At 54.5% G+C, this 16623-nt stretch overlaps 1 protein-coding gene across 1 annotated transcript; it reads left to right on the top strand.

Moving 5' to 3' along the window:
* The first annotated feature begins 9164 nt into the window (after nucleotides 1-9164).
* RNF215 (ring finger protein 215) lies at nucleotides 9165-16015 on the top strand. Its single transcript, XM_065890535.1, has 9 exons — nucleotides 9165-9449; nucleotides 9706-9849; nucleotides 10333-10404; nucleotides 10485-10570; nucleotides 10993-11149; nucleotides 15231-15350; nucleotides 15428-15571; nucleotides 15801-15903; nucleotides 15993-16015. Exons 1-9 carry the CDS (start codon nucleotides 9165-9167, stop codon nucleotides 16013-16015), a joined length of 1134 nt encoding a protein of 377 aa, XP_065746607.1.
* Nucleotides 16016-16623: the final 608 nt, after the last annotated feature.

Consider the following 16623-nt stretch of genomic DNA (forward strand, 5'->3'; position numbering starts at 1 on the left):
CCTGATAGCTGAGCAGGGTTCTGCCAGATTGGAGGGAGCAGGAGACCTGGGAACCATTCATTCATTTATTCAAATGTTCATTCATTCATTCATACATTTGTTCATTCATTCGGCACTTATTTAACTGAGCGCTGTGCTAATCATGGAGTCAAAAACTATGCCCGGGGAACTTACAGTATTGGTGAGGGGCATGCCCAGACTGAGATCAGGCTGTGGAGAAGTGAGGGGGCAGTGGGGGCCAGATAATGAGTCAGGGCGTGGGGGGATGTGGCTGTAGGAGGGCCGGGCATCAGGAAGGACCTCTGAGTGGTGGGGAGGGCCTAGTCTGAGATGTTTGAGCAAGGTGGGTGGTCTTTCTTCTTCTCGTGACTAGGCATCCTTGATGTTGAACAAGAATAGAATATCCACCAGGGTAAGTTCAGACTGTGGGTGAGAGTGCCTTTGTAGGTTGAAGGGACACACGTGGATCTCTCTTGGGGAGAGGGTTATATCTAGGGGAGGGGGCAGGATAAGGAGCCCTCTTTGCAGGCCCCTCGGGTTCCAGCTGCAGCCCTGCCTAGTTGCCCAGAATACAGGATGGCAACCTGTCTATTACCTTACGTTTTTTTCTCCCTCCTGCTTCCCCCACTGACCCTCCACCCCCCGCCCCCAAACAAGGAGGCCAGAAGTGTTCAGGCACTTCCGTCTAGGAGGTGGCAGCCTGAGTTCCCGATGACTTCTGCTGCAGCTTCTTGATTCCCTGCTCTTGCCTCTCCCCCTGCACTGATGTTGTGAAAGCAGAGGCAGCAGACCTGGACCTGGAGCCAAGAGACCTGCGGCCAAACCCTAGCTCCTCCGGTGGCAAAGTCACCTACCTGCCTTCTCTGGGTGCCTGTCACCTGGGGAGAAAAATAATCCTTGCCTCTCTCCCAGGGCTGCTGTGAGATTTCCAAGCGAAATAATGGCTGGAAAAGTGGTGGGTGCACAAATGGGAGGGATTATCAGTACTATAATCTATTATGTGTTATTTCTGAAGGCACAACAGAACATGAGAAACCAAGCCCGCCTGGCTCCTCCCCAGGAGCCCACTTCCTCCTCACTTCCGCAGTCTACCCTGGCTTTGCAAAGACACAAATCCTCTCCCTGCCCCACTTCCCACACCCGAACCCCCCTAATTAAGTCCCTTACCTTCCCGGGTATCATTGTCTAATCCCTAAGCCCCTTCTCACCAGTCTCCAGTTCTCTCCAGGAGTCAAATCCCTTTAGAGTGAGGTGGCCCACTTAGCTGTGAACCAAGAGGCTGGGGGCAGGGAGCAGACATTTCAAGGCTCCTGGAGGGGAGGGGTGAGGAGGAGAAGGGAGGGGAGGGCAGGAGGGGTGCTGGAGACTCTGCCCTGGCTCTGCCACTACCTGGCACAAGCCTGGAGGCTTCCCCTGGGAGGAGTGGGTTGTCATTTCTACCCACACCCAAGACAGAATCCAGATTCTACAGCCAGACTTTTCATTCCTGACCAGTGCCTTTGAGAAGCAGGACAGCTCAGGGTGAGCCCACCGACTCTGCAGCCAGACCACCTGCATTCAGGTCCAGGGTCCATCACTTACTGGGGTTACTTGACCTCCGTGCCTCAATTTCCCTTCCATCAGATGGTAATGACAATCTTACTACCTCATGTGGTGGTGATGGGATTAAACGAGCTAGTTCATGCGATTCGTTTGAACAGTACCTGGAACATAGTAAATGTATCAGCTGTTTTACTTGAACTTCCTGCTTCTTCCCCCAGATATTTTTGCCATTCAGGTCTTAAACCTCACTACACTGCTCTTGGACAGTCCTTCTTTCCCTGGCACTGAAGCTGAAGCAGCCCCCAGCCCTGGTCACTCTCTAATGCTATTTTTATCTCCTTCAGGTGGCACTTACCATGGTCTGAAATACATGGTTATGGTTGACCATCTATTCTCAAGGGCAGGAGCCATTGCTGGTCATAGTCATGGCTACATGCCCAGTGCCTAGAACCCCGCAGGTGGTCAACATCCATTTGTGGGCATGACCCAACTCTCACTCTGTCCCCTTAGGACTGGATCCTGACCACCCTGACACACCTTCTACTCTGAAGCCCCTCCTCTTGCCACACCACATTTACATTCCTTATCTGCACCTGCCCTGTATGATCTCAGGTGGGTCAGCACCCCTCGCTGGGCGTCTGGGTGAGTAGAGGGAGGTGATGATGAAACCAGGCAACCAAGGGACAGTCTAAGATTTTTCTAAGATGATTTCTTATGTGTTCTGCGGCTTGTGCCTATAAGGTGAAGAGATCTCAGGGACCTCTGAGTTCTGAAAATACAGTCCTCCCACCAGCCTAGCCCTCTGTTGCTACAACTGGGCTTGAAGCCCCTGTCAACTGAAAAAAAAAATGCACAACCTACAAGCTATGTTTTATTTGGTAGCCAAATCTGAGGACTTAAACCCGGGACACATCATCTCAGATAATTCTGAGAAACTGTTCCGAAGAGGAAGGTGGGGAAGCAAGGATACATAGGAGTTTTTGCAACAAAGACTAGGTAGTCAGAACATCAAAAGATTCCTGTTAAGATAAGAAAATCAGATATCTTAAGTTAAGGAATGTGGCACTTTTCTGTGTATGGGAAGAGTCTGGGCTCACTGAAATCATTTCTTTGATATGCACCTCAGCTACATGGGGCCAGCATCCTTTGTTTTCTCATCCTGAGTTCCCTCAGGGCTCACTGATGGGTGGCTATAATGTGGTGGTAGCTTGATGGCTGCAACATCCTTTGTTTACTGATATGGCAGGCAGCCTTTTTAGTTCACACCCCCATGGGTGGTACATTCCTGTGAGCAAGGCATTGCCTTCGTCAAGGCCCCTTTGTAAAAACAGCAGAGACCAACATTGGGCCCCAGTGTGGCCCCATTCCCTGGGGACTAGCCTGCCACCTGGTGGCAGCTCAATCACATTGGCGCTCCTCCATCACAGGGGCCGAGGTTCATGCTCACTGGAGCAGACCTGTATTCTGAACATGGATTTGCCTTCCCTGCCCTTCATCCTTCTGCCAGCACCACCATCCGTGGACTCATGGGATGCTTGACCATTTTATGCACAGCCTGGAAACACAATGAAGAATTAGTTTCACAGCAGAGGAAGAGCAGCCCTGGGCTCGTGCCAGCCTCACCACGTATCACGTTCCTGGTACCAAGTCTAAACCATTTCCCTGCCCCTGCCCCATTAGTGCTTGGGGTAAGGCACCCCATGTCTTACACTTTCATTAATGGCTTCATTTCTTTCTCTGTCCCCTTGCAACTTTAGGGGGGATGAGGAAAGATGGGGGATGGGGGGCCTCCTCCACACAGTTCACAGCACAGCCCAGAGCCAGGAAACCTTGTATTCCAAGACACAAGCCACTTGGGATCACAGCATGCCTGGTGAAAAGACCCACCCCCCAAATTTTTAGTCCAACTCCCAGTTGCGGACACAGGCCAAGAAAAGGGAAGCGGCTTGCCTGGAGGCACAGGCTGAGAAACTGATGGCTCTGTCCCTACCAGCTCCCTACCCTGCCCCAGAAGTGAAGCAAGCCAGGATTTGGGGGTTTGGCTCCTCTGGAGGGGTCTGCAGGGCTGAGCATCCTGTCCATCCATCCCTGAGAGTAGAGTGGCCTGAGGGTCAGCACCAGGCCCCGTGACCCACCTCCTCCCCCAGCTGGGATCCCTTCCTCCCCTGTGGTCTCTTGTCTTTATTTTCTAATTTATTAATTTTTAATAAATTTATTTATCTATTTTTGGCTGCGTTGGGTCTTCGTTGCTGCATGCAGGCTTTCTCTAGTTGCAGTGAGCAGGGGCTACTCTTCGTTGTGGTGCACGGGCTTCTCATTTAGGTGGCTTCTCTTGTTGAGGAGCACGGGCTCTAGGCGCACGGGCTTCAGTAGTTGTGGCTCATGGGCTCAGTAGTTGTGGTTCATGGGCTCTAGAGCGCAGGCTCAGTAGTTGTGGTGCATGGGCTTAGTTGGTCCACAGCATGTGGGATCTTCCCGGACCAGGGCTCCAGCCCGTGTCCCCTGCATTGGCAGGCGGATTCTTAACCACTGTGCCACCAGGGAAGCCCTGGTCTCTCTTGTCTTTAGATGCTCTGTTCCCAAGCAGGGCCTCTCTGGGCATTCACCTCCCTGTAGTCAATCTCTGGTCCTTTGCTGCTTCTGTTCCTGGGCTTACTCTCCCATCAGCAGCAAGGCTGATCTCTACTGCTCCTCTACCGCCCCCAACCCCACCCCACCCAGCAGCAGAAGGGCCTGGGCTGGGCTGGGCTGGCCTGGGCTACACCCTCCCACAATGAGACTGTATCCTCAAGTCTTTGTCTCTTCCAGGATCACCAGGGTTACCCCATGGGAGGACAGACTGCAGGGTAACACTGGTCACTCACCAAGTTTACAGCAGCCCTCAGGCTCCCACTGACGGAAGGCTGGGATGTGGACATTTGTGGGGAAGAAGAGATACGTTCTAGGTGGGGGACGGGTGTGAGCTGGGATCTCTATCTGGTAAGTGTGTGTGTGTTGGGGGGCAGCAAGGACCCCCTGCCTGAGGGGGGTAGGGAGAAAGTGGTGGGAACAGGGACAGGGAGACAGTGGAGCCAATGGCCTGGCTAATTACAGGGTGTGTCCTTGCAACCTTGTCATTGGGGCTGACAGAGGGGTTGGGACATTCACAGAACCAGAGAAGCAAGACTCTCCGTGGACACCAAGGGGCCTCCCCCGTGCATTTTGCAACTTAGGACATACAAAATAATGTTAGTAACCTATACAAAGAAGAATGATATAACGAACAGTCATGTGACTTAAAAAGCAGAACACCGAGTCCGCTGGGGAGGGTGTCCCTCCCCAATTACATCCCACACTGGTGAACTGAACTTTGTGTTTCTCATTTGCCTGATATTTTTAGAGTTTTGTTACAAGTGAATGCATTCATTAAAAATACAGACAGTCCTCCGGTTTCTTTTGCCATTGAGGTGAGTTTCACACAGCATAAAATGAATCATTTTAAAGTAAGAAAATCAGTGGTATTGAGTACATTCACAACGTTGGGCAACGAGCACCTCTATCCAGTTCCAAAACATTTTCGTCACCCCAGAAGGAAACCCCGTACCTGTGAAGCAGTCATTTGTCATTTTCCCTTCTCCTCAGCCACCAATCTGCTTTCCATCTCTATGGATTTACCTATTCTGGACACATCATACAATAATACGTGGCCTTTTGTGTATGGCTACTTTCACTTAGCAAAATGTTTTCAAGATTCATCCATGTTGTCATGGATGTCAGCACCTCATTCCTATTTATGACTAAATAATATTCCAGCTTATGGACATATCAAAATTTGTTTACCCATTTATCCACTGATGGACATTTTGGTTGCAAAACTGTGGGTAATGAGTCAAATCCATTTCACCTGCCTTCACTAATCAAGGTCATTTTAAGATGCATGTTCTCCAAGCAGCAGTGGCCTAAACAATAAGATTTGCCCAAGTTGTTTTCCAGAAACTTAGAGTCAGCTGTGCCTAGTTCGAGGTGAGCTGGTTAAGACTGGATAGGACCACTGACCCTCCAACTGGGCATGCTAGAGTGCCTGCTTGGTGACCTTTTGATGTCAGAGGGCCAAAATTCCACCCTCAGATTGTGCTGTGAACGTGCAGAGACCTGTAGTTCAGTTACGCCTGTGCAGAATGAAGATTACCGCCCCTTTTTCCAATCGCCTTTCCCTACGCTCCCCACACTCCCCATGCCTCAGACCGCTCTGCTTGCTTTATCTTCATCCCATAAATACCCCGGAGCCCCTTGCCTTCAGGGAGGCAGACTTGAGACTTGTTCTCCTATCTCCTCACTTGGCTGTCTTATGAATAAACCCTTTCTTTGCTGCAAACCTCAGTGTCCCGGCGTTTCGGCTTGTGCAACGGGCAAAACGAACCTGGTTCAGTAACAGTTGTTTTCATATTTTGGCTATTGTGAGTAATGCTGCTATGAATGCTGGTGTACAAACACTTGTTTGAGTCCCTGCCTTCAATTCTTTTGGATATACCCAGAAGTGGATCAGATGGTAATTCTTTTTGTTTTGGCTGCGTTGCACAGCACGTGGGAATCTTAGTTCCCCAACCTGGGATGGAACCCATGCCCGGCGTCTTGACCACTGGACTGCCAGGGAAGTCTCTCCCAGATGTTTTTATTCTTTTGAATACTATTGTAAGTAGAATTGTTGTCTTAATTTCCTTTTAGGATTATTCATTGCTGGTGTATGGAAACACAACTGATTTTTGTATGTGGACCTAAAGTCGATTTTTTTGAACTTAAATAGCATGTATTATTTGGAGACTTGCTTTTTGAGCTAAGCATTCTGTTAGGATCATCCATGGTGATACACATACCTAGTCCATTCATTTTTCTCTATTGCATTGTATGCTACACATGAAGATATCACGATTTATCTCTTTCGTGATTGTGAGTCAGGCTGTTTTCAGTCTTTTACTATTCAAATAGGGATGTTCTGCACATGCCCAGGGAATGGTTCTCAGCCAGCAGAGTCACCTGGTGTGCAAGCTTTTTAGCATTTCCAACAACAAAGGCCCCACCTCCAGAGATAACAATTCAGTTGATTTGGAGTAGAGGTTGGGCATCAGTAGTTTTTAGAAGATCCTTAAATGATTCTAATGTTCAGTCTGTGTTGAGAACCACTATTCTAGAGTGCACAGTGTACCCAGGAGTGGAGTTCCTGAGAGTGTGCAACTTCAGTTTTATTTGATATACAATTATTACCAGCGTGGCTGTCCTGTACCAGCACAACCAGGCTGTACGCCCATCAGCAGTGTACAGATCCACATTCCTACCAGCACTTGGCACTGTCAGACTTCAAATTTTTGCCAGTTGATCTCTCATAAGACCTTAATTTGTATCTCTCTATTAATGATTAGGTTGAGCATCTTTTCATATTTATTGACCATTCTTGTTTCCTCTTTCAGCAAATGCCTATTTGTATCTTGTGCCCATATCTATGTATTTGTATATTCTGCGTATGAATCATTTGGTTGCAAATACCTTTTCTCATTTGGTGGCTTTCCCTGCCGCTTTATTACAATGTTTGGGTTAACAGAGTTTTTCATTTTTTATTGTGGATGAATTTTTTTCAATATTTTCCTTTATAATCTGCTTTTATGTAGTAAGAAATCTCTCCTGGGGGAGGGGGAATTGGATAAAGGCAGTCAAAAGGTACTACAAACTTCCAGTTATAGGGCTTCCTTGGTAGTGCAGTGGTTGGGAGTCCGCCTGCCGATGCAGGGGACATGGGTTCGTGCCCCGGTCCGGGAGGATCCCGCGTCCCACATGCCGCGGAGCGGATGGGCCTGTGAGCCATGGCTGCTGAGCCTGTGCGTCCAGAGCCTGTGCTCTGCAGTGGGAGAGGCCACAGAAGTGAGAGGCCCGCGTACCGCAAAAAAATAAACAACAAAAAAACGCGGTGGCTTCTCTTGTTGTGGAGCATGGGCTCCAGGTACGCAGGCTTCAGTAGTTGTAGCATGCGGACTCAGTAGTTGTGGCTCGCACGCTCTAGAGTGCAAGGTCAGTAGTTGCGGCACACGGGCTTAGCTGCTCCGTGGCATGTGGGATCTTCCCGGACCAGGGCTCGAACCCGTGTCCCCTGCATTGGCAGGCAGATTCTTAACCACTATGCCACCAGGGAAGTCCTCCATTTCTTTAATTTTGTATCTATCTGAGACGATGGATGTTCACTAAACTTATGATAATTTCATAATGTACGTAAGTCAAATCATGATGCTGTAGCCCTTTAAACTTATACAGTGCTGTATGTCAATTATATCTCCATAAAGTTGTAAGAAAAAAAAAATCTCTCTTGACCTTGAAGTAACCAAGATATTCTCCTATTTTTTTTTCTAAAAATGTTTAAGGTATTATTTTTCATATTTAGGTCTTTAATCCACATGGAATTGATTGTGTATGATGTGCAGTAGGAGTCTAGTACCATTTATTTTCCTTATGGTAACCCATTTCCTTAGCACAATTTATCAAACAGTCCATCCTACTGCCTCCTCCCCTCTCCTCAAATGCAACGCTTCTTCGCACACAGCCATGCTTTTGTGTGCGGGTCAGTTTCTGGCTTCTGCGTTTGATGCCCTATTTGTCTGACTTCAGGCTGGTATCAGACTGTCTTATTCTCTCCATCTTATTCTTCAGGAGCATCTTGATAGTTCAACTTTGGTGGTTATACAAGTGTTCCCTGTAAAATTCTTTCCATTTTTATGCATGCTTGAAATTTTTCATAATAAAATATTGGGGGAAAGAGTGTCATGGCTCCTCAGGCCTTTGCCCTTTTATCACAATACAATTTTTTAAAAGTTTTCAGACTGAGCCAGCTCCTAGCAGCAGCAACCCCTGGGAGAGAAGGATGAATTTTAGAACCGTCCATGGAACTTTCACATTCCGGTGGGCATCAGACATGACTTGTTGGGGGTGAGACAGTGCTGGTCTTCTATCGTGCCCGTTTCAAGGCCTGAAGACCCAGCCTCTGGGCCCCACTGTGGAACTGTGTTAGCTGGGGGTCCCTGGCCCCTCTCTCTGCCCCTCCAGGACCCCTGCCTCAATCTCGCCCCTCCCCACCCCCCGAACACCTGTCAGGCCAGTCTCTAGAGTTCAGTCTGGTGGAGAAATGGAGAACCAGGCCAACCGTGTGACCGTCGGGTGGCTCCAGAGCAAGGGCTAGCGTCCAGACCCCCAGAAGTTCCTCGTTGCTGCCCTTCTGGGGCCCGATCGTGCCTCCGGCTCCCCAAGTCGCCAACTATCTTCCAACTATCTCCGTCGGTCTCCCTTCCTCTGGTCTCCGCCGTCTGACAACCGAAAGCTGGGAGCGCCTCCTCTGACTTCCCACCTCTGCTAGTTGACCTGGGCTCCGCCCGGCTGCAGCCCCGCTGACCGCCGGCGCCTGTGTTCTCCACGGCCACCAGGGGGCGCGCGCGGCCGGGTCTGGGTGCGGGAGCCGCCGCGAGCCCACCCCGCCTCCCGGCGCTCCTCCCCGTCCGGCCACGCCCCCGCCCCCGCCCCTCCCGGCGTCCCGCCCCGTCCGGCTGCGGCCTGGCTCCCTCCGCTTCCCCACGCTCCCAGGACCCCCGGCGCCCCTGTGTCCGGCCATGGGCCCCGCCGCTCGCCCCACGCCGAGGTCGCCGCCGCCGCCTCCTCCGCCGCAGCCGTCGCCACTGCTGCTGCTGTTGCCTCTGCTGCCATTCTGGCTGGGCCTGGCGGGGCCCGGGGCCGCGGCGGACGGCAGCGAGCCCACTGCCAGGGCGGGGCGGGGCGGGGCCCGCGCCGTGCGGGTGGACGTGAGGCTGCCTCGGGAGGACGCTCTGTTGCTGGAGGGCGTCAGGATTGGCCCCGAGGCCGACCCGGCGCTCCCTCTGGGTGGCCGTCTGCTGCTGGTGAGCGCCGCTGAGCCATATGGCCCCCGCCCCGCCGTAGACCCTGCACCCAGATCCAGCCTTCATCCTGGACCAAGCCCAGTCAGCCCAGCGCCCCTTCCCCAGGCTGCCCAGGCCCCCAGCATTCCGGCTTCCAGAACCTGAGATCAGATGCCCTCCCCTCCAGACTCATTCCCAAACCCTGGCCTTGCATCGCTTGTGTGAGTGATCCCCCTTCCTCCCCCTCCTCTTTCTACCATGGCCCCTCGCCCCACAGGTGGACATCGTGGATGCGGAGCAGGAGGTGCCCGTAGAAGACTGGATTGCAGTGGCATACGTGGGCAAGGAGCAGGAGGCCCAGGTTCACCAGGAGAGTCAGGACAGCGGCCCACAGGCCTATCCTAAGGCTCTGGTTCAGCAGGTGCAGGGGGTGTATGTGGAAAGGGGGCTGGAGGAAGGGTTTTCAAGGCAACTGCTAGAACCAGACTACCAGGTGGGCCCCTAAGGAGCTTCCAGAGAAGCCCTGGGCCTGGCTGGGGCAAGGGACCCCAGGGGTAGACTGGAGTCAGTGTGGTTGGCAGCAGAGAGGTGGGAGGAGGCTCGAGAGAGTCAGGAAGCTCAACCAGACTCTGAGAGTATACAGTGGGGAGTTCCTGCTGCGAGTCGGTGGGCAAGCCTGCCTTGCTTGGACCAGGGAAAGCACAGTATTATTTGGGTCCCACAGAGCATCTGGGGGGAAGGTGAGAGGAATAAGGGTTTTTGCCCTTGATCTCAGGGAGCTTATAGCTGATCTGTCCAGAGGAAATGCTAACCGCAGAGCCAGGAGCTGAGAACAACTATGACCACAGGTGGTGAGACAGGTGTGTGGGCAGGGTGTGTGCTAGCCTCTGCCTCTGTCCTGCAGATGCGGAGGGCGCTCTTCCTGGGAGCCTCTGCCTTGCTTCTCCTCATCTTGAACCACAACGTGGTCCGAGAGGTAAACCGGATCAGGCTTTTGGGGCACATAGGCTGGGGAATGGGTGACCCGGCCTGGCTGACCTCCCTGTCCCCCTACAGCTGGACATATCCCAACTTCTGCTCAGGCCGGTGATTGTCCTCCATTATTCTTCCAATGTCACCAAGCTGTTGGAGGCACTGCTGCAGTGAGTTGGGATTTGGGCTCAAAGGACTGGGCTTGGGTGCTAGGGTCCTTGGCTTTGTCGTGGGCTCAGGGGTCCTGGGACCAGGGCCTTCTCTGTTAGTCTGAGACTGTAGCCTCCTAGTCTGAAAAACGGGTGAGAGGACTAGAAGGAGATGATTCTGTGGGCTCTATAGGTGGAGGTGATTGGCTCCAGCAAGGAGGAAGCCAGATTCCTGATTGACTCTTCCCTGTGCTTGAGGGCCTCCTTGGCCGGCTGTTATGAGAACTAGAAAAACCACTGGCTGGGAAAGGCGTGGGGGCCAAAGCAGAAGGGCTGTGGGGTGATACTCAGGGGTATCCTTTTCCCACAAGGCTGGGGTGAGTGGGTCCGGGCCTCTCCTCCCAAGAGCCCTTCTGTCTGGCCCCCTTGGCCTCCCCTCTCAGGAGGACCCAGGCCACAGCTGAGATCACCAGCGGAGAGTCCCTGTCAGCCAACATCGAGTGGAAGCTGACCCTGTGGACCACCTGCGGCCTCTCCAAGGACAGCTACGGAGGATGGCAGGACTTGGTGTGCCTGGGAGGCAGTCGGGCCCAGGAGCAGGTGAGTGCCTGGAGAGAAGAGGTGGGGGTGGGGGGACCACACACATGACTTGTCTCCAGTCCTGTGGCGTCTTTCTGCCCTGGTGGGGAGGACCACCCCTTGCACCTCCCAGGGCTGCTGTGAGGGTTCAGGGGCTGGGTGGGTGCTCCGTGTGGTGCCTGACCCGGGGTCATGCACAGTCAGCTTTAGCTGCTGCTGTTGTCACGTCCCTGTCCCTCTCAGAAGCCCTCTTTGATTCCCTATCACCTGCAGAAAGAAATTCAGACTTCTTACCTGGCTTTCACAGCTCTCCTGATCACTCACCCTGTTTTTTTCCTAGTCTTCTCCCTACACTCCAGCCACTCTGTGCCATTTACCGGTCTCCACTCACGCCCCGGTCTCCTGCCACCGGGGCTTGTCTGTAGGCTCGGACATCCTCTTTCTCCAGCTCTGTATGTCCCAGTCCAGCCAGAGCCCTCACAACTCTCATCCTCCTGCCTTCTTCGGAAAGCCTCCCTCACATTGGGCCCCCAACCCCCCTACTGCTTTTATTTTTATTTTATTTTTTTTACTGCTTTTATTTTTATTTTTTTAAATTCTTTTTTAATTTTTAAAAGAAATTTATTAATTTAATTTATTTATTTCTGGCTGCATTGGGTCTTTGTTGCTGTGCGTGGGCTTTCTCTAGTTGCGGCGAGCTGGGGCTACTCTTCGTTGTGGTGCGCGGGCTTCTCATTGTCGTGGCTTCTGTTATTGTGGAGCATGGGCTCTAGGCATGTGGGTCAGTAGTTGTGGTGCGTGGGCTCAGTAGTTGTGGCTCACAGGCTCTAGAGCACAGGCTCGATAGTTGTGGCACATGGGCTTAGCTGCTCCGCGGCATGTGTGATCTTCCCAGACCAGGGATAGAACCCGTGTCCCCTGCATTGGCAGGTGGATTCTCAACCACTGCGCCACCAGGGAAGCCCCCTCATAGGCCTCTTAGGACAGCCCATCCTGTGTGACCGTTGGGGACTGTGACTTTGTCTCCCGAAGGCCAGGCTGTGTTTTATTTGTCTCTGGCTTTCCCAGTGCTTGGCATAGAGAGGGTCAAAGGTATTGTGTCTGCAAGCATTTCTCAAATCCCCACTCTGCAGGGCAGGTTTTCCCCGCTCTCCTGATGCGCAGCCTCCAGCATGCCTTGGTGGATGGGGAGCCGTGCAAGGCAGCTTCAAGTCAGGCAGACTTGGAATGAGGCTCTGAAACCTTAGCTGAGCAATGTTAGGCCGCGTGTTTAACCTCTGGTCTCACGTTCCTCATTTGTGAACAGGTATAGCACACGGCCACAAGATTGTTGAGATCGTGTGTGTAAATCTCACGGCGGGCACTGAGCAGATGGGTAGCTGCTCCCCAACAGTACCTTTATTGTTATGAGTGCTCGAATAAGTCAACAGTCACCAAAGGTGACTGTTCTGATATTCTAGGACACTTGGGGGTCCGTGAGAAGGGCTATGGAGGGTACAAAAGGCCTTGGAAGACCCGGGCTCTGCCGTTCAAGGCCTCAAAGACGGGCAGAGAAGAGGAACTTACACGGAGGCAGCCCAGAGCACAATTTCGCTTGAGCAGCGTGAACTGCAGTTCTGCAGAGGGAGCGGGGAGTGAGGCTGCGGGAGTGGAAGGAAGTGCTTTCTGGAAGAGGAGAGAGCCCGCCCTCTCTCCCCCTGGAGGGCAGCCCACATGGACTTCTGGGAGGGGCAGGCATTTGGTGAGGGGCTGTCAGATGAGAGACTGGGAGGAGGTGCGGGCAGAAAGCCTGGAGCTCAGAGAGGATCAGGCTGGGAGCGTGCCCAAGAGGCCAGGAGGTGGGCGTGTACTGTAGGTCAGGTCAGGCTGGCTGGTTGTGAGGGCAACGCTGAACAGCCTTGGCCTTGCTGCTGGCCGGGGTGGCCCAGTACAGGTGTTGGGAGCCCACAGTAGCTGAGGTGTCTGAAGGATAGCCAGGGCCAGCTCTCAGCCCCAGGGCCCAGTCACCACTCCTCCAGCCTCTGGGCATCCAGAGCTGTAGTCACCATGTATCAGAAAAGTCTGATGACCATGTCCTACTGCTCTGATGGACAAGGCCCACCTCTGCCCTCCCTCCTCACCTGGGAGTCCCCAAGATGCACCGAGCCTGGGGAGATGGGGTCTCTGGCCTCCAGTAGAGCTCCAGGCCAGCCACACCCTCGGCCCACCCAGAACTCACTGGCCGCTCCAAAGCACAGAGCTCCAGGTTCTGCCCCAGAGAGCTTACAGTAAAGGTCGTGCGAGTCCTGCCACGTGTCAGCCTGGCTCAGCATGGCAGGGGGTGTGAGGACAGGGCAGCTCCAGCCCTGGGCTCATGTGGCCCTATCAGGGGAGGAACTAGGCCAGAGACACTGTCACCTGCTGGGGTGATTACTGAGCTGGTGAGGGGCATGGCCCTCCAGGCATGGTGAAGGCGCCTGAGCTCAGCCTAGGGGCTTCGGGAGAGCTTCCTGAGCAGGTGTCACCATCCCTCCATGGACGAAAGGGGACACGGACACAAGCCAGGGGGTGAGGGTGGGACAGAGTGTGAAGCTGGGGCTCACAGACCCCTCTTGGCAGTGGCCCCCAGAGTGCTTCCACCCTGAACTAAAGCAACATCTTGTGACCCTAACAGCACCTTGCCCATCAAATCATTTCTCAGCCCCTCTCCCACCACGTGTTGGCAGTTGAACTTCAGCACTGGCTGGGGAAGAACACGGTGGCAGAAAACTTTTTTTTTTTTTTTTTTTGCTGTACGCGGGCCTCTCACTGTTGTGGCCTCTCCCGTTGTGGAGCACAGGCTCCGGACGCGCAGGCCCAGCGGCCATGGCTCACAGGCCCAGCCGCTCCGCAGCATGTGGGATCTTCCCAGACCAGGGCACGAACCCGTGTCCCCTGCATCGGCAGGCGGACTCTCAACCACTGCGCCTCCAGGGAAGCCCAAGGCAGAAAACTTTTAAACGAATGCATTTTTTAGTTGTGACACGTCTGCAGGCCCGTGTGCTGGTGGGTTAGCGGCTGGGTCTTGTTTCCTCCGCTGTGTCACCTCCTGAGCCAGCTGTTGAGTGGTCACAGCCTGTCTGCCGCACTGGATTTGGAGGCAGTTCAGTCTAGGTCAGTGTGTCCCCCTGAGGGCCTCTCAGAGGCGAAGTGAGGTACCTCAGACGTGGTTCCCTCCCACCAGCGGGAGCTGGAGGACCGCTGAGGGCAGAGTGGGTATGAGGAGGGTGGCAGGGGAGGTGAGGGGGGAACATTTGCCTGGCAGGGTTGGTCAGGGAGAGCTTCCAGAGCAAGAGGTGTCCAAAGCCATAAGCCAAGGGAGGGAGCGTGGAAGAAGAGCATTAGTTCCCAAGACCTGGAACAGTGTGGAAAGGCACAGACGTGGGAGGGGCAGGGAGCATGGGATGAGGGAGGGGGGAGGGGTGGAGATCAAGGGCCTTGAGGGCCCCCTGGTAGAAGAGTTTGGGTTTCCTCTTGAGGATGGGGAATGCGGAGGAGGCGGGAGGGGAGCATCAGAGGGAAGGGTCAAGTAGGGGTGCTGTGTAATCGGGTTTGCAGGTGAGATCCCTGTGACTGTGGGTGGGACCTGGGTGGGTGAGGCCTGAGCAGGGCACCTGAAGAGCAGCAGAGTGGGGAGGAGAGGAGGGGCGTGTGGGGCCTCTAGGGAGTGAGGAGACAGGGCCTAGGGACTAGCGCCCTCTCAGGCTGTGAATGCTCAGCCTGGATGGGCGTGGGTGGGTGGGTGATGGCAGCCAGGAAAGCAGACCAGGAGGAGTGCTGGGTAGGGATGGGGGTCCTGGGCTGGGGAGTCTGTGAGGCTGCCAGTAGATGCTTCTGTGAGTGCACAAATACCAGGTTTGTTGCCCAGGATTGGCCTGGGCTGAGCACTGATGTAGGGTGAATCTGGGGCAGCCCCTGAGAGAGCACGGGGCGGGGGTGGGGGACAGCAGCTTCAGAAGAGGAAGCCTGGCGCCTCTGGGGTCATGGTGCCCATGGACCTCATCTGCCTGGTCCTTGGGGTGGATTTACTGGGTAAAGAGGGTGGGGTGGCTCCGGTGCCCTGACACCCTGCTCTTCTCCCCAGAAGCCCCTGCAACAGCTGTGGAACACCATCCTGCTGGTGGCCATGCTCCTGTGCACAGGCCTCGTGGTCCAGGCTCAGCGGCAGGCGTCCCGGCAGAGCCAGCGGGAGCCCCGAGGCCAGGTGGGAGCCAGCCCTCGGGGGCCCTCGGGAGCCCTGGTGTCCCCAGCCCTCGGGAACTGTGTGCCCTTACCCCACAGGTGGACCTGCTCAAGCGCCAGGTGGTGCAGAGGCTGGCGTCCCTCAAGACCCGGCGTTGCCGGCTGGGCCGGGCGGCACAGGACCCCCCGGAGCCTGGTGCTGAGACCTGCGCTGTGTGTCTGGACTATTTCTGCAACAAGCAAGTTAGTGCCCTGGGCAGAGGCCAGCCTTCGGCTGACACGTGATGCCCCCTACCCTGCTCCCAAGAGACCTGAGAAGTACCCCAACCAGGCCTTCACCCAGCTCCACCAGACCTATGGAAAGCAGCATGGGGGTGGGGCAGGTCACAGGGGTTTCACTTCTCCAGCTCAGGTGTGGGCGTGGGGCCTGTGACCCCCACTGGAGGCCTGAGCCCTCTCCCCGACCCTGCAGTGGCTCCGGGTGCTGCCCTGTAAGCATGAGTTTCACCGAGACTGTGTGGACCCCTGGCTGATGATCCAGCAGACCTGCCCGCTGTGCAAATTCAACGTCCTGGGTGAGCACCAAGGGTGGGGGCCCTTGACCGTCTCCACCTGGTTCCCACCTGACACCTCCCTCCCTGATATTTTTTCTCCTCTCCTGCAGGGAACCGCTACTCAGATGATTAGCTGCCCCAGCTGGATCTCTGCATGTGGGATCTCTGCATCCCTCCACCTGCATCCTGGCCCTGGGCCCTGGGTGCCTGAAACAAGATGGCAGGGGGAACAGGACAGAAAACCCTATGGGTGGAAGGAGGGATAGGGGCCTCCCCTGCTGAGGGGCAAGGTGCCCACCACATCCACACTGGGATGGAGGGACATCCACACTGGGATGGACAGCCCCCAGGCTGAGGATGCAGGGCCCAGACCCAGCAGGAAGAGAGGCTGCTTTGGGGCCTTTCTCTGCCATCCTGGGGTGTGCCTGCCTTCCACTCAGACAGCTCCCAGGACTCTGGCCAGGGACCTGGGGAAGAGGGTGTGGGCAGTGCTGCTGTTCCCAGGGCTCTGGGAGCTCTCTGGCCTGCCTGTCAGGGCATCCCTGGGGCCTGAGGCTGCAGTGGCCAGGTTTTGTGCTTATTTATTGGGGGTGGGTTGGGAGAGGAGCTATCTGGCCTTGGGGGCACTCTAACCTGACCATGTTCCATGACACATCTTGAAGGCTATGATGTTAAACCTAGCGGCCCTTCCATTGCCTGCTAACCCTCGGTCCTTGGGTACCGGCAGCTGCAGGTCCCATG

Source organism: Phocoena phocoena, chromosome 13 (assembly GCF_963924675.1).
Source record: "Phocoena phocoena chromosome 13, mPhoPho1.1, whole genome shotgun sequence".
Classification (NCBI taxonomy): domain Eukaryota; kingdom Metazoa; phylum Chordata; class Mammalia; order Artiodactyla; family Phocoenidae; genus Phocoena; species Phocoena phocoena.

Excerpts from the sequence above, each read along its gene's own strand:
- RNF215 (XM_065890535.1), top strand. The coding sequence starts at position 9,165 with ATGGGCCCCGCCGCTCGCCCCACGCCGAGGTCGCCGCCGCCGCCTCCT. Across the intron at positions 10,405-10,484 it reads ACCACAACGTGGTCCGAGAG|CTGGACATATCCCAACTTCT; the intron begins GTAAACCGGATC and ends GTCCCCCTACAG. Across the intron at positions 15,351-15,427 it reads AGCGGGAGCCCCGAGGCCAG|GTGGACCTGCTCAAGCGCCA; the intron begins GTGGGAGCCAGC and ends CTTACCCCACAG.